The sequence below is a fragment of the Haliotis cracherodii genome, unplaced genomic scaffold (assembly GCF_022045235.1).
Source record: "Haliotis cracherodii isolate W230 unplaced genomic scaffold, xgHalCrac1.p SCAF_1, whole genome shotgun sequence".
Taxonomy (NCBI): domain Eukaryota; kingdom Metazoa; phylum Mollusca; class Gastropoda; order Lepetellida; family Haliotidae; genus Haliotis; species Haliotis cracherodii.
Window position 1 is genome coordinate 36,255,878 of NW_027266264.1, and position 25,898 is coordinate 36,281,775.

The 25,898-nt window shown below is 38.5% G+C and overlaps 1 protein-coding gene across 1 annotated transcript in view; it reads right to left on the reverse strand.

Annotated features, from left to right (window-relative positions):
- The window catches only part of LOC139477114 (death-associated protein kinase 1-like), a 165,964-nt gene that overhangs the window by 132,207 nt on the left and 7,859 nt on the right, over window positions 1-25,898 (reverse strand). Inside the window, exon 2 of the mRNA XM_071259664.1 lies at window positions 131-349. Coding sequence (XP_071115765.1) covers window positions 131-349 — 219 coding nt within the window. The remainder of the gene's footprint in view (window positions 1-130; window positions 350-25,898) is intronic.

A 25,898-nucleotide genomic window follows, 5' to 3' on the forward strand; every position in this document is an offset into this window, starting at 1 on the left:
GGACTCAACAAAAGCGGCGCATCTGTAAACCAAGAAATAAAAAAAGTGTAGCCTGAGCTTGAGAAACTCAGTGGTTACAGTTTTGGCCACATTTGTTGGGGCATAAAAGTACATGTACATAGATACTTACAGTTCGAGAACCAGGATGACCTCTGTCTTTGTTTCATACACATCATAGAGGCTGATAATGTTGGAGTGGTCGATCTCCTGAAGCAAATCAATCTCCTTCTGTATGTCCTCCATCTTGGCACCTCGCCGTCCACCCCCACGCCGCTTCCGGATGAACTTGGCGGCATATTCCACGACTGTCAGCCGGTGTGAGCATTTCCTCACCACAGCAAAGTGGCCACTGCAATAAAAAAAAACAGATATGAATGTCACCATATCTATGTGTACATGGCTATTGTCTTCTTGAGATGATTGAATAAAACTATATACCACAGGGATGTTATTCTGTCAACAATGAAATGACCAAAGAAATGAGTGAGTGAGTTTGGTTTTAGTCTAATTTCAGACTATTTCAGCTGTATTGTGGCGTAACTTGTGAGGAAAGCAAGAGTTGATGCAGGGCTCAAGCTCATTAAAATCAGATCTTAGATCTCACTTCTGCTAAACAAAGATCTGTGGATATCCCATGGCAACGTCACGTCAGAACGACCTTTCGCGAACTTTGACTGACCAAAGTCAATGGTAGCCAGTCAGAAAGTAGCTTTCTCGAGCTACACGACACTAGTTAAAAAACTGGCGACTTCCTTTCCAGACTACGCCTTGAAAAATAATTTGACAATGTTTTCGATTCAAAATTTGAAAACTGAACAAATCTTTATGGAATGTTTAATAGATGGCCGAGATTGTATGGCAGTACTTCCCACAGACTATGTAAAGTCTCTTCCGTTCAAATGTTTATCCCACTGAAGCAAGAGACTGACCATGATTTTGACAGATTCAGTAGTACATCCTGTAACTGCTGTTCAGAATACCCCATGTTGACTTTTTCAAGGGTGCATGATCCCGACTGTCACTTTACTGATCTGGTAAGTGACATTCTGATTGGTCAGATGAAAGGTCGTTCTGGCGTGACCTGTAATCTGGTAATGAGATGTCCTCAGATCTGTGTTTAGCGGTAGCGAGAACTAAGATCTGATTTTAATGTGACTGTGCATTTTTGCACACACAACTGCATTCCTTAAGACCACTGGGCCTCCCCTGTCCTTACCACAAAAAGGAAGTATGATTATCGTGATACTAACAATTATCTTCATATCAGAAGAGATACTTGTCAGTAACTTGTAACCAAATTGTCACCGATGATGAGTGTATTGAAGCACATATAGCCACAATGGCTGCAGTTATTGGGTAGTTACCGGTAAGTACAAAGACAGGAGATCACCTGGGAGCAATGGAAGTGACCTGAATGGTTACATGGCCTAGATTGATGCACATTTTATCAACATCTGGCAATCTTCCTCAGATTGGCATAAGACCTCTTACAATATAAAGGAGAAAACATGTGTTTTCAAGAACCCATCTGAACAATAACAAACATCCTCTTTTCTACGCTTTAAAACAATCAACAAATTTATGCTATGATTTGTTTACATAATTCATAATAGATGAATGTATTTGATCTGACCATTTCCGAGGTTTACCAGACATGTATGTGAATGTCTTGACCATGTTACAAAACAGATACAGCCATACAAAAAATAAACTCTCAGCTACAATGTTGAATTGTACTTAGTTAATTGCTTGTCTAAACAGACTCACATTCTCAGGATCATGAAGCATGCTATTTTTGTCCCATCAAATCCAGACCATATTAAACATTCAGGGACTATACTTGATGTTGTATGCAGGGGCATGAATAGGGGCACTCTGCAGCTCCATCAAATCACTGCAGACAGTCAGCATCTAAGATGTGTTACTGGATGTGGTGATGGTGAGACTAAATTGTGATCAACTTTGGGCCCAGATTTTTTGGACCTCATCATGCTAAAAGAGATACAGCATACTAAAATTAACCTTAGCACCACGACTTTAAGAGTTTGTCTCAAGTTATCATCACTACTTTAACACACGGATTACCACATAGTCTGCCTCCCAGACCTTAGAGAAAACAATTAAGACTAGAATGATTTGGCAAGTCTAGATTGCCTCAGCTCTAGCTCCTTGCTCCTGAAATTAAGGATTGTTCAGGGCTCCATTTGGATTTTATATTTTTTATTTTGTAGATATATATTTTTAGATAAGATAAATTTATTTCATGGAGTAAATGTCAGTCTAATTGCCACATACAATAGTTGTAGAACTAAGAACCATTTGTGCAGTCCTTCTATTTAGATTTTAAAGCTAGGCTTTCAGCTGGTGCTGTAATACACATTCTATTCTTTGTTTGAATGATCCTTTGTTTGAATGGTATTTGAAGTCATGTTACTATAGAATGCATTTTAAAAAACTTGATTGTATAACCAAAAATCCTTACATTCTATACAAAATCATGTAAAGTTATTTATATCGGGCTTGATGACATTTCCAAATCATGAACCATTTGTAAAAATGATTCAAGCTTTTGGAAAGTGTAATGTGAATAATTGTCCAACTCTCGATGTAAACAGAAAGTGCACTGAGCCTTTGCTGCTGATGCTGTTATAGTTAGTCAATACCCATGTCTGGCAGACTAGGCAAACCAATGGCTGAGAGCATGAGCAATGAGTCACATGATCAGCCAGGTCACACAATGCAACAAAGTAACCTTATCCTCAATATGTCTGTCAACTGGAGACATTAATTGTATCAATTCCACCCCTGACAATCCCCCTGGACATGGTGTCATGGTCAGGAAGACATCAGTGGGCCATCTGTCTGAGGAGAGGATATTTGGGTCGGTGAAATAAGTGGCAATAAGCGTATGCCCTGAAATTAGGTTTTCCGTTCAGTCAAGGTAATCGAAGCAGTTCAGTGGAACCATTGCAGGCTTTATTAACCAATTGAAATACACCAGGGGTTTCACAGAAGATGGGATTTCTTTATTTAAGACCTATAGATGACATTCAGGGTCATAATAGGCAGGACATCACCAGCAGGACATTTGATCATAAACACATGATAATGGGTCATGTCATTGGTAGTCATGCTCTGCATTAATTTTTCATCATCTCTAGTCCCCATCATTAAACAAATGTGATGTTTCAGGCGTTTTAGAAGGGGATCTTGGACAAACTCAGTTCCAACCACTGTAGTAGGCCAATGCTTATATATACCAGACTTTGACTCTAAGCTGATCCACAGGGTCAAACATCTACACACCAGATACACCATACAATAAACACTCCTCATTCCCCTCCACAAACAGAAAGGCATGCAAGTGATATCATTCTAGGATATAGAAACCCAGTGACTGTTATGATCAGCAAACAGAACCCAGATACAGTGATCTGGGGTGAAGAACATAGTGAGTTACTTAGCACATGGTCAAATAATTCATATTTGGCTCATCTTCACTGTTTCCTCCCAATTTATGAGTATCCTATATTGCTATGAAGCTTGACATGCTGTTGTAGTGCCAAGTATAACAGCATCTCCATACAAAAGTGTTCCTTCTGCCAAAAAATGTATCACCTTGCATGGTTTTATACTGATGATTAAACCAAACAGATTCCTCTTACTCAGACCTATAATGCAGACACATTGGGAAGTGTTATAAATGCTGTAGGAACAGGCCTAAGTCAGGGTATGTGCGGTAACAGAAGACCACTTAGATGTCAACCTTTTTCAAGAAGAGATTTGTCCCATATAATTTACCTATTCTTATCAACACTTGGTGTGTCGTGAACAGATAAGGCTGTGTATCAAGACACTTAGTGGTCTTGTCTTGGATTTTAAAGATATTTTCTTTTTTCATTGTTCAAATTACACTTAAGCAGCAACTGAAGTATTTTAATTATTGTATATTTTTTTTTTTTTATCATGATAACAAATGCATTATTTTCATGAGTTTAAAAAAATAAACAACAATCGATAAAACTCATGTTAGCTAATATGATCACCATACACAAGTGCATGCCCAATTGTTAACCAGGGAAAAAGTAAGTCAATACTCTTGTCACAGACTATGCAGAATTCAATCTCTGAGGGACAGTCACTGTCGAAAGCCCTTAGCTGAAAATGCAGGTAATTCTCAGCCTCCAGTGACCAGTATGTTGTGTTAAAAAGCGGGTATATTTGCAGCAGTGTCCCAGGAGGTCTGAAGCTGATGCTGCTAATGCTAGGAGCTTACAGTACGGCTTACCCAGATGCCTATAACATATGTAGCTTAGTGTATAGTGTACAGCCTAAACACAGGGGATGTAGATAGGCATCTCGGAAGGACAGGACATGTGGCATCGCATGACAAGGAAACTGCCTCCATGAGTACATTGCAGATCTCTCCTACTGTTGGTTCCGCTTACAAGTCTACTTTAAAGGGCAAGTTCACACGGAAATGAACCTTTTTTTCTTGTACTTTTTCCACATTAAAAGTGTTAACATAGAAGTGTCATAGACAAAAATATAAAAACATCATATTTAATTAACATATTTTTTGCACTAAAACTATTTATATTTTTCACATTTACCAAGTGTTCTATTTCCATAACAAAAACACCATGGCTTATGTCCCTTGCAATATGACGTCATTGGTGCCAATTGATAAACATTATGACGTCATCATGCTTTGTTAGAGCCGCTTCACGTGGTGTAGGTACAGTTTTGTGATTCTAGCACCTCAGATGCCATCCAGAATTGTGTTATGCTAAGTCACCACTGCGCCGGAATGTGTCGTAGACCATGTTGTTTTACCGCAAACTGGTCCTTGATATCTTTTGCGTTGAGAATAGACAGGGACCCAGTTGAATTGGCACCAATTACGTCATAATCTAAGGGGGATAACTCAGGCCTATTTCGCTCGTAAAACGAAGGCCTCATAACGGCATATCACTTTCACACTATTGTGAGCTTCCTACTTTCACTGTGGAAAAAAATAAGTGTATATTTTCAAACACAGATACTAACTAATTCTAAAATTGCGTTTTGTTTAGAAAAAGAAAGAAAGTGATTTTTGCGTGTACACTTCCCCTTTAAAAAAAACCAGGTTGATAATTACCTACACATGCACTGTGATGCAGGTGTGAAAAATATGCAAATGGTGAAAGTGTTTTTGGTTTTGCCCCACTTTTAGCACTATTTGAGACATTCCACAGCAGGGTACACCAAAAAAGCTTGGGTTTAAGCCCTTTTGTAAAATCAATACTTTTCATCTCACACATGCAATACTTGACATCACAAAGTGTGTGCTGAGTCGGTTTACAAGCATCAGATCCCCTACACTTGTGCCACATACAACATGTTTCAGGAGCCCTTGGATCACAGAAACACAAACTCCACATACGTCTCAACAAGGCAGAGTTCCAGATAGATGCCGCATCAGCGTATTGTACAGATGAAAACAAGTCAAATACGGACGGATTGCAAATTAGAACTGTATAATAGATGCAGGGTAACAATACTATACGATATCAATACTAATTGTTACTGTACATTGCTATTTATTCCCCAAAACGTTACAAATTCTCTTAATTGTAAAGTGTAACTTTCCTACATCAGTTCGTGTAGACAGCAAATGGAATTCATCCCAATCCTGCATTGCTATTGGATAATAATACACACAAATTCTCTCATCTCGGTTATGTTTATGTTAGACTATCACCATAATCTGAATGTACAACACATGGTCATGTGGCATTGCAATATCATACCAGTACTTTGTCAATTATACAAACAAAAAGAACAACACATATTGATATGAAAAAGTATGTCTGGTACTTGTCAGTTCTGATAATCACCAGTACTGTACTGTACTGTCACAGTTTATGCTAAATGATGAAAGTAAACTTTTCTCAGAGCTGCACACCTTCATCAGACAAGAAGGATTCCAATGACACTGATCTGAACTATGCTACTCACTATCAATCATTTCAAGTTAACCATGGAGGAAACATTTCTCCATGTATATCAGCTCGTTCTGTGTGACATAAAGGCGTCCACGGATCACACACTGAATGCCAACATGTGTGACATGTGTCCAGACAGTACAACATGTCACCAATGAAGCATGAGAATTGTATGCATACAACACCAGCAGGTCAACTGCAGATCTCCACTGTCTCCAACACTTACTCCAGACCCTGATTCTGTATGCTCTCTGGGAGCTAACGTAGTCTCAAAAACACCTTGGGCCAAACATCTTGTATCCTCAGTAAGCTTTTATCAGTAGCTCTATCATTACATGAACATATGCAGAATGAGATATTAATATCTAAAAATATTTAGTTTCAAGCTCCATTTGAAACATTTATCAATATGAAACCACCTAATCCTTACCCATAAGAAGTGGGGCCCTTGAGGTTTGCTCCTATAGTACTTGAATCTAGGGACCCCGGATATCTTATCTTATACCATTAAGGCCAAGACATACGCTTGACTTTTATACTTAATTTTGACCACTGCATAAGCCTTGATGACAACTTCCAGATTACTGCAACGGAATTAAACTACCGGTATGCTTGGAATGTATACCTGGTTCACTCATAATTGTCAGATGTGCCAATCATCAGACAATCAGTGAAGTGTGACCAGTATCATTGCCTAGTCTTACCTACTTAATTAATGAGTATCTCCCAACTGTGAGCGGAGTAAGATACTCCAACTCATTGGGCGATACAGATGAACCAGATTATGATTGTGCTTGTAAGTTGTGTTTGATCTGTGCATGGTTGCTTGTGTTCTATAAACAAGTCTTTGTAGTAGTTTTTTTTCAATTACATAGAACATGGGACTCTGTTATATTAATAAAATTGTCTCAACTTGGAGTTGCATTCTTATCCAATGAAATAAATGTCAGAAAGAATAATCATAAAAGCGATAAAACCCTTTCCATCTTCATAAGAGATCTCCACCAAAAGCAGGGTCAATAGTACTATTCCAATCATATCATGAGCATGTGTTTATGAATCACTATGACATAGTGATGACAACAGGTGTTCGGGAAAAAGTTAATGTATCCTCCTACTCACTCGGCTGTGATTATTTATGCTTGCTCACCCAAAGGTTTTGTCAGTAAAGCTATATGTAACCTTTGGGATAAAACATGTTTTCAAACCCTTGTGCACTGTTAACGTGGGGCTTCTTATAGTTAAATGTAAGAGCAGTATTTCATAGAGACAAACCTACTCCAACTCACTACATCCATCGTTCATACAAAACTTGAGCCTCCACATTTAAGGCCTGCAATGATCACACTTTCAAAATGAGTAAAAGAAAGCAATACATACTCTTACATTGTCAGAATAGCAGTTTGCACAGGCAAATACACTACAAAAATATTCCACACACAAGCCCAACCAGTAGTTTTGAAATAAGTTATTGATAGAGGTACTGACTACTCTTTTGCTACATGATGTTCAGACTGCCAATGTCCAAGTCTTTTCAAGCCTTTGCAACCTTATGTCACAATCAAGACATATGCCATCAAATGAACACAATGACTCAAACCAAGAATACAGAAAGTCAAATTCCAATCCCAGACTTCAAAAAGTTCCTTTGGCTGCCACCATGACCACACACATAACTGAACTCTCTCTCTCCATTGCTCTTCCTACCTCTCCCCCACTTCCGTTCTCCCTCCCAGGAAGTCTACAAGGAGTGCATGGTTCATCTCCTTAGCCAGCTTGCTAAGTGCTTGTGTCACATCTGCTTGTTGGCTACAAGCCCTATCTGGCAGAACCCATTACTGGACAAAGCTTACAAACTCAGTTTGTTAAAATAATTGTAAGTGAAAGACAATCATGGTTCAGATCAGATATAAAACAAAGTAGGGGTGCACCAATCTTTATTGTTGTGAGGATGTACAAGTCACTAACAGCAACAACAATCGATTATCAGACATTATAGCTAAAATGGATAGAATTATCATTAAACCGCCCGCATGTTATCAGAAATGAGCGGGCCACTGCAACTTGATAATGCCCTCATATTGCTTCACGATGGGCCATTATCACGCCCGTTGTTAGGTGACGTCATAGGGATAGGGAAAGGTGACGTCACGTTCAATAGTGACGTCATCTGGTTTGTTCTATGATGTTTCCATATTTGTAAAAGTGGGTCAGTGAAATTCGTGTTGATTGCACTAAATGTTTCAAAACTGATATTGTTTATTTTTATTTGACAACAAATTCTATCCATTTTAGCTATAATACCAGTAACACTATCAGGACATTACCATTTGCAGAAGCAATCGGCCTTTTCAACTGCCCTCCTTCGTCGGGCAGTTAATGGAAGACCTCAGGCTTCTGCAAATGATAATGCCCAGAAAAATAGCATTGCCCTTATATCACTGACACTTGTGTAATGCAACATGCAACTGTGAAATACATGCATGCATATCAATGACTGACTGCCTACTGAACAGTAAAACTATACAGCATTTTCTGAAGTCAACTTCTAATAGTTCTTTTTGTCTTGAAGAACAAACACTACAAACATGACAAATATATATATATGCATTCCCCAACTATTACGATGGATAGTTTCCTGGTTTGTATCCACGAATAGTTCTAACAGCCTCTGAACATGGGTTATGATATTTTGATATTCCCATAAAACAAGTCACAAGTTGAGATTTCACATACCGTCATGTCTGAAATCCTAACATGTCATGAAAGCTCTACAGTAAGGAACTGCACTCCGCTGACATCAAGACAAGGAATGTGCTCTCTACCGGTGACAGGCTAAACATAGCTAAACATCCTAAAAGACTGATTCCATTTTCACCTGAAAATATTTTCTGGATATATACGATACCAAGTGCTTAGTAAGTGCTTCGGTTACCATATGACATATGGACATCAATATCAGTATGAAAAAAAATTCAATCATTAATAAAAACAGCAATAAAACCATTTAAGCAACAAAACATGGAAACACAAAAACATATCCATTAAAAATATTGCCCAAACTAGTATGCCATTGATATCTGAAACAGTTCTTGTCTTTTACTTCATGCACATACACTTTTTACAATTACTCAGTCTTACAACAGAATTTACCACCCAGACTTAAGTTTAACCTGTAATTCTATTTTGTCTCTTGATGAATAACACTGAATCTGCACATACATTGTTTAGCAGCGATAATTCCTGTACATGCAGTCTAATGCAATCATGCTGCTCCCTATGTATACATCCATACAAGCACAGCTTGATGTGCCCTTTGTAACAGCCTGGCCCCCAGAACTGCCAGGCTAGGTACATCAGTAACTGTCAGTGGCATGCACAAGCATACAATTTCAGGACCCAAATGTGGAGAAGTGCTCCAACCTGTAACCTGCGTTGTGTCCATGCAAGTATGTAATACACATGCAGCTGTTCCACTGCCATGATCAGCATTAGGATGGTGACGTAATTACCGGTACAGTTGGGGTGGTCTTTGTAATCATCAAAGGACTGCAGTTTGCAATGGTTCTATTTCCATGCATTGTTGTTTTATTGATTGCATGATGTAAAAACTGAAGGACAACTGAGTTTTTTATTGAATTCTCTGATAAACATTTCACAATCTGCTTCTTTAAGGGTGACTTGGCTATCACTGGGTGATAAAAGTAGGCAGTGAAACACAGATTGGCCTCTGTAATACTTTCTGTATTACTATGGTTCATGCATCCAGACATCAAATAGAAGTTCTCAATCCAATGGCTTGACATGTTAATGTCATGGAGGCAAGGAAATTGAAAGCTTCTACCTTAACAAATGTTTGAAATTTATTACCTTATTTTCTCATTCTACAAAATATTAGCAGCTGCTCAAAGATCTTAAAAATGTTCTTTGTTACTTTAATGTGATCATGATGATTGCAATGTAAAATGACAAATTAGCACTTAACTTCAAAACTTCAAAAAGTTCCAGTCAATAAACATAATGTTGGGAAAGATGTTGGTTTAGTTGAGCTAATATTTGTAGCTTCTTTTGGCCCTGAAATGTGTCCAAAAGTTGGATTATCTTGTTGACCATAGCATAACCATTGCAGAATTTCATCACCACAGTCAGGGAGCATCCTGTACGCTTGAAGTCCTTCATCATGTCTTGTTGTTATACAGCTACACCAGCCACAAGCACATCTACATACTGCTACACCAGTCACAAGCACATCTACATACTGCTACACCAGCCACAAGCACATCTACATACTGCTACACCAGTCACAATCACATCTACATACTGCTACACCAGCCACAAGCACATCTACATACTGCTACACCAGCCACAAGCACATCTACATACTGCTACACCAGTCACAAGCACATCTACATACTGCTACACCAGCCACAAGCACATCTACATACTGCTACACCAGTCAAAAGCACATCTACATACAGCTACACCAGCCACAAGCACATCTACATACTGCTACACCAGCCACAAGCACATCTACATACTGCTACACCAGTCAAAAGCACATCTACATACTGCTACACCAGTCAAAAGCACATCTACATACTGCTACACCAGCCACAAGCACATCTACATACTGCTACACCAGTCAAAAGCACATCTACATACTGCTACACCAGTCAAAAGCACATCTACATACTGCTACACCAGCCACAAGCACATCTACATATTGCTACACCAGCCACAAGCACATCTACATACAGCTACACCAGCCACAAGCACATCTACATACTGCTACACCAGCCACAAGCACATCTACATACTGCTACACCAGCCACAAGCACATCTACATACTGCTACACCAGTCAAAAGCACATCTACATACTGCTACACCAGCCACAAGCACATCTACATACAGCTACACCACCCACAAGCACATCTACATACTGCTACACCAGCCACAAGCACATCTACATACAGCTACACCAGCCACAAGCACATCTACATACTGCTACACCAGCCACAAGCACATCTACATACGGCTACACCAGCCACAAGCACATCTACATACTGCTACACCAGCCACAAGCACATCTACATACTGCTACACCAGCCACAAGCACATCTACATACTGCTACACCAGTCACAAGCACATCTACATACTGCTACACCAGTCACAATCACATCTACATACAGCTACACCAGCCCCAAGCACATCTACATACTGCTACACCAGTCACAAGCACATCTACATACTGCTACACCAGCCACAAGCACATCTACATACAGCCCTGCACACCAAGGCTCACATAGGTCTTGCCATATAAGGAGACAGTCAACAAAGATAGCAACCCCCTCTGTCTTGTCATTTACCTAAATGCCTGTGGTGCTACTTTGGATAAATCCACATATACAAGAGACTTACCACAGCTATCAACCTGAAACTGATCCTAATGGTGCCCGTACAAAACTGCTAAAACAATTATTCAGCCATTAATAAATGTGTAGGTGCAAGATTTTCCTATTATCAATATCACAGACAGACAAACCTCCAGTCCACTAATTTCACCAGAACAACTGTTTCGTTCATATTAATAGTAGTGAACTGTTGTGAATGACTGTCTGTATTGTTTCTGTCGGATTGTTTTTATCAATTCCATTACAATTATTTTGCATGAAAATAATCTTATTTCTTTTAACCTGCAATCAGTAATATTGATCTGAATCCAACAAGGCAGTGTCTAGGAATGGACAAGCCGGTAACTTCATATTTCAACATTCCCATTCAACAATTCTGTGATGTAACCTTTCACCTCATCTCAGCTGAGTTAAAACAAGGTTTTATCTCCAGCAAAAAATGCTTTAATGCTTTAACACTTATCCTCCCTCTGATCTGTTTATTTTACTCTTTACACCCTTGAATCACTCCATCTGGATGAAAGCCACACCAAATGAGCGAACAGCCTTAAAAGAAAACACTCAGGCTTGGTAAGAAATCGTGTTACTGGGAAGATTAGAGGGCTCAGTGACAGTCAGCCAGTCTGTCATTACAGGGATTATGCTGGGAGAGACCTCTCACAGACTCAGGCAAGGTAACATCTCAGTTAGCCTCTCAGGTGACAAGGGCGTGTGGCACATGACTTGGGGCTCCCTACACCTGGTGGACTACACTCTTGCACCCGAGACAACACACAAGGACTCACTGGGTCAGATCAGAATCAGCAGGATCAGGAAGGAAGCTTCCACGTAATGAAATGCTTGTCTGGATTGCTCATGCTATGCCTGTGCTGTTGATGTCAGCTGTCAGAATCAATTTGATTAAAATCCTGGGACATGCTGTGGATTTGTAATCACTGTCATGTGTAAAATCTGTGCAGTCAGTTGACTGAAATTAACTCCAGTTGGTAATTCTGGTTGAGAATTTTTCATCTGTTCGAAAACGAAGGATTATCCTTACCAACGAGAATTTGCGTTCATTCATATTACCTGCACCTGTGACAAAAGGTTTCTTCAGAATTGCAATACTTGAAAAAGGATGACATCCCTCTAAGTTATGTAAGCATGTGCATATATTTACTGTGGACATTAGAGACGAGCAGCTAAACTTATGATTGATTGTGATTGATGAGGTCAAAAATGGGGTCAATCATGACTTCCAAGACAATATGGATAGACTTCCTCAATCTTTATGACTCATAATTGATGCTCACCTCCTAAATAATAACTGACCAAAAGTTTCATTGATCATAGTAATCAGGCCTTGTTAGGTTGAATGTGGTATTTTCCAGATTGGCAAAGTGTAATAGATATTCTTCCCAAAGTTACACTACATTACCTTTGCTATCAAACTTCACCTACATGGCTAATCTGCCATTTTTCATTACCTGATATCATGTGCATTAACTTTATTAGTATTATTGATGTTAAGATGGTAACATCAGAAATTCAAAGACATATTGATCATGTTTATCAAGTACATAGATATTGATATTTTGATGAAGTATATATTGATATATTGATCCATCAGATCCTCTTTCATCTATATCAACATAAGCCACTATTTCTAACACACAACCTGCTCTAGTAGTACTCATACTACCATACTCCTTTCTTCATGGAGTGAACCAGTTGAAGTTAATTGAACAGTTTCAGCATATGTATTGACAGTGGATCACTAGATTGTAGAATCCGTCAGGTCAATACAGAGATGAATATGTGCTGAAGGATTACACATCACAACTCATGTGTACCAACAACCTTGTTTGTTAGGATTTGCAGTGCTGACAGCCAGCTGGTACATATCACCTGTACCTCTCTGTACCATGGTACATACTACATGTACCTTTGATATATAAAAAGTGAACCTATATCAGACCAGGTCCGTACAGAGGCACGATATATATCTTGATGGTAAGTTTGCGGTACAATACACAGTACAATACATGAAAACTCAACACTGGTCATGCCAGGAAATATATTTAGTAGATTTGAGCTACCGTATTCAACGTAATAAGCGCCCAGGGTGCTCTCAAAATTAGAAATAGGGGGGCTCATATTAGAATATAATTTTGAAGAAAGAGTTGAAATATCGTCAATTTCGTGGTTTATGCGTACAGCCTAACATGTTACAAAAGAAAAGTCTGTGCACGACAGATATATTTTTCCAGAATTTAATTGCCAATAATTAAGGGTGCATATAACACATGAGTGCGTATTATACACGAATAAAAAAGTCTTGTGTACACTGATCAATCAGAAGAGTGCTTATCATGCTATTTGGGATTGTTTACTAGCCAATAATGAATATATTCGCAAATATCGCCGTGGGTGCTTATTAGAGCGAGGCGCTTATTACGCCGAATATGGTAATTCATTTAACAGTGGCTTGAGACCTCTTGTACATACCCAAGAAAATAGCATTTTACCATCAATTACCTACAATTTTATATTTGGATTTTAGTTTGTTTATTTTGTAGATATATATTTTTAAATAAGATAACTTTATTTCTGGGACTAAATGTCAGTCTTAACTAGTGGCTAAAGTTGCAGATTGCACATAAACACGTTTGTGAAACTATGCATGCATGCACAACCCCACAACACAATATTGTAGATTGTGGCACACTCAGTATTTTGTTGCACTACATCTTCAGTGAATCATTACATCCATATCGCAGACTGAAAGAATGCTCTGTTTAGAAATCTTAAACATTGAACTATCTTTGCACTGCATATTTGACTTTCCTGTTTATTGATTCAGCAAATGAGAGCTGTGTGTCTAGGCCTGATGCAAGTATTGTGTGCCTGAAAGACTTCTAAATCACTGTTATTGATACATAGATCAAGGAGTCTGGGAAGAAGTGTCTGCAATTCAACAATAATTCCACCAATATAGCCAAGACAACAGGCAGAGGCATTTAAAGTAGGACAGAAAGATTCTATTTACCGATACTCAGTGTACTTGTTGGTAACTTATCAACCTCCTAGAAAGGGTCTTATTTCAATCTTATCTAATCGTAATTCAATAAAGAATTCACAGAATTAGTCTAAAGTTGACATGTTTGCGTTACCATGTTCAGGTAGATTAGAGATGATCTGAGCTACACAGGTCAGTGCTACTATGTGAGATAGATCAGTCAGCTGTCTTGTCAATATTGTGTCAATATCACAGATGGATTAAGTACTTGACAGGACTTGAACTGTCCTTTTCGATAACTGGGTTATGTATCACACAAATACGTGGTCAGAGAATAAATAAAATCTGGATAACAATAAATGAGACATTGATGTTTACTCCAGATCACCATATGAACGCGGTTTGCGAATCAATATGAAGCTGTATATATTGTGACTTGTTGTGTTTGGGTATGTTCACATGTACAGTACAACTGTTGTAGGAGGGTCAAGGATTTCTTTTTGTGTATTGTGTTTATCTGGATGTATTGACCATACTGACATGTACACAATGTCTACCATCTAGGCAGGACAGGGAGAGTCTACAGGTTTCCCTATTGCATAGTACATCAGGATAGGTTACTTTCTATGTGAAATTGGCAACACATCCATATATCATTCAATTATCGGTTATTAATACATATTTCTCTCCTTTTCAAGTATTATACACTGCATGGGTAGACACAGATGTCATATAAAACTAGTCCACAGCTCATTTTGGAGTAGTTGATTATGTGAAACAAGCATGAAATACTCATATCCTCCGCCAATATGACATGTCTGGTTGCAATGGAAACTCAAAAAATAATTTATCAAAAATTCCAAACTATCAAAAGGGCACCAGTTTACCACTAGACCTATCTATATGCCAAGTTTGGTGAAGAAATATTTACAGTTTTCAAGATCTGCTCCGGAAAGCAGCACTACCGGCATTTTCAGTCTAGATCTAAGTCAAAGTCATTGCCATGGGAACTTAATATATATTTTTTTTCAAAATTCCCAAACTATCAAAAGGCACTAGTTCACCACTAGTTCTATGTGCCCAGTTTAGTTATGTCATGTTTTTTTAGTTCTGCCCCGGAAACGAAATGTGACGAACTGAAGGACGGACGGACAGCAGGGGATAACTAGGCAGATATTGGGGAGTATCAATTCTACTGTCTAATCTTACATTCAAAAGAAGATTTGTAAAATAGTACATTTGTTACAAATTATAGAACAAAATGAACAAACATGGTTTAATACATCAGCAAGACAGCAATATCTTATTAGATACGACAACCCAGTGATTGACTCAGGACCAACAATCCAAAGTGTGGTGGTATAATCAGATCAAATGATGCAAACACACAGTACCAATTTTTCTGCCTAAACAAGTGAGGTGTACTTGCCATCTATTCCGAATCTAAATGCTCACTGCATTGGGTCAGTCTAAATATACTGAAGTCAGAACAAAAACATGTTCCTTCATATATGACCAGTAATAGTGACTGTAAAAATGTTATACAGTCACACTTCCTGGGCTCAACATCTTCCAGTCTTGGGCAGTGGTCCACAAAGCGATCTTATTAATTGCTACAACAGTCATAAGTCCACGCTAAAATATGTGAGTTACGATCACGTTAGTGCTAAGATCGCTTTGTAGAACAGCATCCTGGTACATAGACCTACATGCATCAGTAAAGAGAGTGCTGGGCATGCTGTGGGCATATCTGTGTGTCAAGTCTGGCTCCAGACATGGAAGTGTTGTCAGTGAGTATCCTCTCCATGTTCAAAATGAGAAACATACAAAAAATTGGTTTTTATGAAGAACAAATTTGCTCCTAGGCAAGTATTACGCCCTTTTCTTGTATGGCAACAATGAGGCATGTGACATCTAAACACGAGAGCCGTACCACAGGGCCACACAAGGAACACCAGGCTACTCCTGCTAGGTTTTTACTATTAGAATGTTTGTGTGGCCCAAAGTCAACATAGCATTTCCTCCCAATGCCAAACAGAAGGATTGACAAGCGCATAGTGCCCCCATAACTTTGGGGGTTACCCCCAATACTTATGTTGCATTCAGACCACTTAAAACATGACAAACATCACGGGTCATCAAATATGGACAATGTTGATGGTAAACGGGAACCAGCTGGTTAAACGTATGAGAGACGCAACTGGAGGCAGTCCTTGAAAAAGTAGCCTGGAGGAGGAATTCAATGATGAATGGCTCACTTCCTATTTACAACATGGGATTATCAATGTGAGTGCTGGATAGGTGAAGTGTCGAATGTGACACTCGGATACTAATAGGTGTTGATATTTATTTGTTGTCACCTCAGTGATTGTCATGTTGGATCACATGTTTGATGTGGATTGCAGTGTTGTTTATCACAGCATCGATCATGACTGCTGTGTCGGGGCCTTATCACACTGTTGAGGTGACAACCAGCTTTTACATATGTCTATTTCCTCTCATCTGTCTGAATGTCCCATTTAGTGAGAATACACATGTTTAAGTGCTGACTGGTTTGTACATTTCCTACAAAGTGGTACAGTTATGTTGCATTAGCTGTAATAGATCAACTTAGTTCTATCATTAGATGCGCCTATCAGTCATCAGACAAACCAAAACACCACTCACTCAAATGATACATACTAGGGCTGTTACGATTCACTCGCATATTCGGGGAATCTAACCTTATCCATTCATGAGTTGAATACGTTATTCATGGCCACTAGAATCGAATATTTAAGAATATGCAATCATGTGCATTTACATACCCTGACCCTAAAAATACCCATAAGAACATATGATATGCATAGATTTCTTCAAAGACAACACTCTTATAATATTTAATTTGACAGTATTGAGGTCACGGGTCATTGTCACATTTGAGCAGATACTAGTACCTGGATAAGTGCAGTATATGAATGTATAATATATTAATAATTAACAAACCATGTCAAGTAATTTATGTTTTTAATTTTTCACTGAATACAAAAAATAATAAATCAACTGCTGATATGTCATTGTATTTGTGATTTAATATCCGTATTCGTTACCCTATATTCATGATACGAATCGAATCGTATTCGCCTTGTAGTGTATTCGCAGCCCTAATACATACACAGCTAAAACAACCTATCAAACCATTGTGGATACTTTATCCATGGGTACACAACAGATTTCAACAGGACTAAACGGAACCTTACCAATAAGCATATAGAAGAAAGTATATAGCTGAAAAGAGGAATATAAATGGCAGAAGAAAATAAGATTAACCCCAAAACTAAACCTGTAACTAAAACCTGCCAGTTAACTGGATCATTGCATCCGAGTCATAAAATAGCCATAGCTGTTTATGAAAGATTAAACAGAAGCATGTAGATATCGGCAGTAAATCATGTTTATATACAGCAGAGCAGATTCTTAAATGTAAAAACATTAGAGCAGTCGGCATGATCTATAAGAAGAGTGACACTACGAATGTTTAAGGTTATTATAGGGAATGGGGTGCTTGGTGCTCAGATACTTCTTTCAAAAGGAACTTGGAGATACAGCAAGATAACTTGACGGAGCTGCTCCATTTAATCCTGCTTCTGACATCTCAGCTATGAAAGGAGCATCCAGTTTCCAACCTGACACTGACTGAACTCATCTCATGGCATTGTTTTATAACATAACCCCACACAACTAATCCTAACAAGGTCTACTTTTAGATTTCGAGATAGACTTCATTACTAGCATCCACCACAAAAGAAGTAAACTTAATGGTTACTACAGAGCAGTGATTTTGCTCAAGACAAAAGGCATTAGGACATTTTCATGGTTATAGCAAATTTTGAAAGGACTTTTCTTCAATATAATTACCAAATTGAAAACCATGAGAAACCGAGGCCACAGTGAGTCAACATCCCAGACAATGAACTGATCTGAACCCATGTAATGTGCGCATAAACAGGGAAAGCCATGATGGAACAAATGTTGTAGAGTTCATGCTACTAAGATATGTGCAACTTTGAAACCAGGCATTAAGAGTAAAAAACAAGTTTGGTTTTAAGAGTTTGACCAATATTTCATTACATTTACCCCAGCTTGATGGAACACTATTAAAGACCTGTGGGAAAAATTTAATTCTTGTATGTGAGTAAATAATACATAACCAAATACTAATTTTGGGCCAATATCTTAATAACTAAGATCAATGATGATATATGTACTCTTGATCCAAAGAACATGTAGAACAGTTACAGATGATAAAAACAGTTCAGACTGACCTATTACTGAACACCTTGAGAGTGAGAATAGTTTATGCATGAAGTAATAATTTAGCTATAATTATTGCTGCAGGGGATGCCAGGATTTGGCTTCAGTCTCAGTTATAGTATCAATGTGGGGTATTGAATTGAGTTTATGGCTGTGATGAGCATACGCTTTAACCATTATGCTACTGTGTTGACTCTTACATAACATGGGGCACGGGTGGCCCAGTCGTCACAATTCGCTTTGCAGAGGTGTGCCAGAAACCTATGATGTGGGTTCATTCTGATCATGGCTCTTAGATTGTCAGCACCATCCTCAGCTCATGGGTATCACCAAGGTGGTAAAAATCTGCAACACTACATGCGTTCCTTCTGCATCAAGGTAACACATTATGATGTAACTGATCAAAATGGAAACATAACTTACCGTATTCAACGTAATAAGCGCCCACAGCGATAATTGCTAATATATTGGCTATAGAACAATCCCAATTAGCTCCCCTTCCAATTGATCAATGTATACAAGACTTATTCAATCGCGTATAATACGTACTCATGTGTTATAAGCAGCCTTAATTATGGGCATTTAAATTCTGGAAAAATATATCTGTCGTATATCAACATTTCAGGATGTCAGCAGAAAGCATGAAATTTATCTTTCAATTCTGCTTTCTCCACCAAAATAATATTCTAATAAGAGCCCCCTATTTCTAATTTTGAGGGCGCTTATTACGTCGTATACGGTATCCGTACACAAGAATGGTTATCACATTGATATGTCTGGTAAACGCAAGTTAAAACTTTGATCTCTTAGGGAAGCATCTTAGTATACCTTATAATAAGGTACACAGATACATTGTCCTGGTGCAACAAGACACCTTAAGTGAGTTTCCACTGCTTTGACTGTTGTTTAGTCTCTGGCTAATAATGGAGAACCCAAGGCTCATCCATGGTTACAAATCACTCAACAAAATTAGCTAGGCGACATTAAAGTCCCAAAAGATATGATGAAACTTGAGTGTTTCTGATCAGGAGTCAGAGACCTTGGAACCCAGGGTGATGAAACCCTTGTTCTGCCCAGTTCATTCCTCACAATGTGCTCAACTCTCTCATGAGACTTGCCTACTGTATTGGCTGTGCTGCCTTGTGTATTTGGTTCAAATGCAGCCAGTAAGCATGAATATTAATGTACTTAGTACATGCAAACTGTAAAGGGCCTACTATACATCCTTGTAGTTAGGCCCAGAACTTCTCAGTCACCCCTCATAACTGCAACCTTTCTACAAAGTTAGATGTACTACTATCATTAATCGAGATAGCGCTCACAAGATGGGCCAAATATAGAGTGCTACCAGTAACACCAATAAATACCACTTCACAAAAAATTTCTAACACAGGGTCCTACAAACTTTGCTCATTGAACTCCAGACTCAATAAAACAGTGGATGTTTAAGCCCTGAAAAACTATTGTGGAGGGAAAAATGACAAAAAAACCCATAAAAAACAGATGAGAAATGTTTAGATACCTCTGCGGATGAGGAAAAATAGCAAATATCTCCATGAGCACTTTATCGATAGGACAAGCAGGATGTTTTCAATTTGCTACTCCAGAGTTCGCAGTTTGCTATACAGTATAAGTAATACAAAAGAAGGACCCACCAGTGTTTTGCTGTGACAAGGATTACTGCAACACGTGTAGTCTCGGACAAAAACTACACCAAACATGTTTCAAAAATTGCTCCGAAGCCAAAAATATTTAAACTTGTTCAACCACTGTCGACTTTGATCCTAAAGCAAATTGAGGAGGTAATATCATAACAATTGTCGCAGTCGCCTATAGAGAGAAAGAGTGTCATTCAAACAAACCAGCCCTTACACAATTCTTCTCAGTCTTTGTTTACTCTTTAGATTCAGAGGTATTAATGACTTTACAGTCTCAACAGGTCTCTGGGGCCAAAAAAGGCTAGTTTTTCTAGTCGTGAGAAATGTCACAGAAAAGTCAGCTCATCTTCCAAGCAGGCAGACATATTAGACTGTCCTGTCACTTGATTCCCTCAGGTAAACATAGCATTAGAAGCTTGTTCAGACATACTTTCTATTATTAAGGACTGGGGATGATTATTCAGCTTGGTTGGGTTTCAGGTACTTTTTCATGACTTGCTAGTGAAGCAATTGTACAGCTTACTCACTGATCCAGAGCAGAGTTTGAGTTGTTTGAATGCAGAACACATGAGCACGTTTTGTGGAGGAGTTATCTTCATGGCCAACACTAATACAGGTCACACAAGATTGGGGATGCATGGTCCAAATCAGTATTCACATGTCATACCATCAGGGTAAACCTTGGTAGCCATTGGCAGGCTTTGTTTTAAAGCACCTATCTCAAACCCTGCTGTACACACTTAAATATTTTAATCAAGATTTAAATCTTTAAATCAGTTTCTTTGCAAATGGTGGAATAATACAATGATCCCAACTGCAGTTCTGTGATGGGGTATGTTCTCCATATCTAGCCTGGAAATGCAGGACGATGCCTCAAGTTCTGGCGATGTCCAGGCTTCCTGTATCTCTCATCATCATTTCACTTCACGTTCGTCAGTTAAGCAAATATTTGACAATCCTGTATAATCAATCACTGTAAATGATCACAAGCTCCTATTGTTCATACAGGCTGGAATAACTCGTAACTCATGCATAGTCCAACCAACTAACTCATCACAAAGTGTAAGTTAATATTGAATTATTTCTAACAATCCCTAACATGCATAATAAAAGATGTTATTCCATGAATGTTTTTTGTTGTTGATATTTATATATAACTGGTCACGATCACATCAACAGGTAAAATAATGTTTATGTAAGTAAAATGCTTGTAATTGTCATTACATTAACTATTGCTTGACCTGTGTCCTATGATGTTATGCCACACAGTAAATGACTGGTTTTACATACATTTAGCCATCATTCCAGTCACAGCATGACAGGGTCACAAGAATGGCCTTCACACATGTTTAGCCCCTTGGGGAACTGAACCTGATCCTTTGTCCAGACAAGCAAATGCTTGAACCACTAGGCCATCCCATCCCTCTCCCAGGCAACACATGGCCAGTAGAGGAGTTGTAATGATACCCTCATCATAGTCCTCTCCGATTTGTTAATCTGTTGCAGTGTTCATCCTAGCCTTTGATATAAAAAGTAGGCCTATGTCCCACCTGTCTTCAGTTAAGTGAGCCATTTAGAAAATATTGTGCAACCAGCATGGGTTGCTGGGGACCTATTTTGACCTTGAATCCCTGCAGATGAGTCAGACTCAGAGATCTCTTTGTGAGGCAATAAAACTTACAAACTTGATCTAATATTTACATTTATGGGTCTCTCAAACATAAGAGAAAGTATCATTTATATTTCAAATATCAACTGAAACACTGTGAAGTATTAGACAGGCATTTAGAGTGAGTGAGTGAGTTTGGTTTAACGCCGCTTTTGGCAATATTCCAACAATATCACTAGAAATGGGCTTCACACTTTGTACCCATGTTGGGAATAGAACCCGGGTCTTCGGCGTGACGAGGGAACGCTTTTCCCACTAGGCTACCCGACCACCCCCAGGCATTTAGAAGATGGCAGAACATGAATACCTGGATAACAAAGTCCATTTTCTTTGTAATGATGTTTCATCACCCGATGAAGGGGCAAGAAGCAGCCCTTTAAAAGTTGTTACAAAGAGGAAAGATGTCATCCATAAAAAAAGTTCCATAAAACACTGTGATATGATACTGTGTTGCCATTTAATGTCACCATCAGTACCCAGCTCTACACCTTATTGCCAAGATAAACACAACCTGATTTAATTATTCATTTATCAAACCTATTTCAGGAGTCAACTTCACAATCAGCTACTCAGCTGATGATTTGCTCTACTCAAGACATGATAACAGCACAAACTATTAACTTCATGGAGTAAACTTTATGATCTATGGAAACCACAGAGAGATATCTTCACATCCTTGTCAGGTAGTTGAACCATTTGATGTGTGACATTACTGTCAACATAAACCTCCTGTAAGTGCCCCATGAAACACTCTGTAGTAGTTGATGAGCTATACCATTGTAGCTTGTCTTCTGAGTGAGGTGTATGTTCAAGACTGCTACTACTACTACTATGAGTTGCTGAAGACCTATTCTAACCTGGATCTTCACGAGTCCTTGATTAAATGCATGTTACAGGGCACTCTCAAAATTAGAAATAGGGGGCTCTTATTAGAATATCATTTTAGTGAAAAAAAAAACCCAGAGTTGAATGATCATAAATTTCATTGTTCATTATGAAAATGTTTATATACGACAGATATAATTTTTCAGAATTTAATTGCCAATAATTAAGGGTGCATATAACACATGTATGCGTATTATACATGAATAAATAAGTCTTGTGTACATTGATCGATCAGAAGGGGTGCTAATTGGGATTGTTCACTAGCCAAACTATTATCAAATAGCTCGATGTGGGCGCTTATAAGAGCGGGGCGCTTATTACATCGAATACGGTAAGCTTAAGATACATTCACTAGTGCAATATGCAACCTCCCATGCAATATGCAGTCATTGGTGCAATACACAACAGCATATGCAATGGTTACCAGTAATGATGTAATCAGTGATAGCTGGGTTAGAAACCAGGAGTAGATTAAGTCCACAGCAGATTACCAGTGGTTTGTGTCAAATCTGGAAAGAAAACGGGTAGTCCTTCCAGATTTTCACTGGTCTAGGACTGTGAGACAAGTGGAAAGTTGATAATACCATACGAGTAGGTTTCACAAACTTCCAAGCAATCCAGAGGAAAGCAGTCAGCCAAAATCAATCTTTCTGACGGTTGAAATCAAACAAACACAAACCATTATTACGTGCCCCCTGCAATATTGAGCGCCACCTGATCAACTTCTAGTGCACTCTATAAGTAATCTTTATAAACGCCCCATAGCCAGAAAATTGAAATGACAGTCCATATTTTCAACCGTAGCAAGCGAGACTGAACCATTCCCAGTTTGCCTCCTTGTCAAATATCCTGACAATACAACCAGGACCCTTGTATTATACATTGTATATGAGTGAACAAGAGGAGGATTGATACTGTGCCTCAAGGCATATCAACAATTACAAGCTAGCACATGTATGCTGCTTTATATGATATCACACTCATTCCAACTTTGATCCTTATGCATGTAAGTAATATATTGTCAAATCTCCAACACACTGAATGCAAGTTCTTAGACTGTTATCATGATAAGTAAATATTGGCATAGGTAATAGATGGAAAACCATAGTAACACTGCAGGATGTACAAAGTATATAAAAAAGAGCTGAACTTTACTTACATCATCAACAACTATATACAACAACAACAAAAATGTGCCAAGTTAACACATCAGATTGAATATCAAGTATTTTTATTCAAATTCAATAAATTTGGTCCTGAGGTCCTTGTGTCTTTCATCTTTCATTCTTAATACTGAACACCGGACACTGCAATTCTATAGCCATAACCCATAACTACATAAGATAAAATAGTCAGTCTCACAACAAGTTTATTACAGAGAGATATCCTCATTCACTTACCTAAGAGGATCACACTGAATCAACATTACCCTCCTCTAATTACCCTTCCAAAATATACCCCAAATATTCAGCACCCCATCATTGGCTTTCTCATTTGTTTCTGTTCAATATTTAAACAACACAATAAGTACATGTTTTCATGAATCCTCACTTTTCAAAATTGGGAATTTTTAAACCTCACTCCTGAGCAAAATACAATTCTGGTGACATCTTCTTGTCTCATCTTTGACACTCATTTCTTATTTTATGTGAGCCTCAACATATCAATTTGTGTGACTTGTACGAGGCCAATCTGAGAGCTCTGATGTCAAACACCTTTTTGTCTAGCTACAACTAGCGGTGATACCTATAACTGTATAATATGTGACTGGGTTCACTCGCAGGTGTTGACACAAGTGGCACCGACAGGTTGGCCAGATCAACAAAAGGTGCAAACTCAGCAGTTTTTCGATTTCATCAATTGATTTTTGTTACACACACTCGCCAAGGCCATGACCCAAGTAGCAGTTAACATGCCTGGTCAATCCCCATAGAAATATTCTAAACAACTCTGACACATAATAAAGTGCACGACCGACAAACACTGTATTTTTCTTGCAAACACAAACAGGTACATGCCCATGGATGTCTTCCCTAGATTGTATGAGTTGCGGACAATACACCACAGTGTAGGGGCAGATTCCTGTCTTGCTAACACTAGCAGGTGCCTGCATGGGGCAACAGTTGAGGTCGGGGAGACTGCAGGATGACAAGACAAGGCACCTGACAACGTGATCGATACAAGTGTACCTTGTGAGCAGAGAGAGCCATCAAACAGTGCAATAACCTGCACTATTACACCTGTTATCTCTCTTTACCCCATTGTCCTGTCTACAATAAGCACTGATAGAATCGAGCCATACCCCGGACGAGTATAGCGAAACCACAATAGATATTATAAGATTTACTGAAGAGTCTATTATATAGACTTTCTCTATTGAACACACTGCTTGGACTGTCTGTTCAAACAAACATTGCATGCGATATGGTCATATAGTGTAGCTTTTATGTGGTTAAATATATATATAATATATATATATATATATATATATATATATATATATATATATAGGGTGGGAAGGATTTCTATGATGAAAGTTTAAACAAACTTCGTCCTATATCATGTATGATCTGTTTCAGAACTCACTGAAGTGTTTGTTGCTGCATAGTTCCCAATTGAAGATTTCCCTGCCAGTTGAAGTGTTTCAAACTTGTGAGAAACTGGATCTGCGATTGATCTGAGATTAACAATCCAAGTTATCTCCATAATAGCTACACAAGGATCAATTTCATTAGATTTGTGTGTGTCATTTGTCTGAGACATGGTGGTTAGAGCCATATTGCAAAAGCATTGCCAAAAATCATTAGCCTGACCGAGGTGGACAAGTCCTGTAGCCTGGTCAGGTCGTCCTGATATTGATTGTAAGGATCCAGGGTTTCGGAATGCAACAAAAGTCGATATTTTCAAAAAACATCACCAGGCCAGCCACAGCCTATAAGCTTTTTAAGGTTTGCTGTAAAATTATAGTTCATACATCAAAATAACATGAAATATT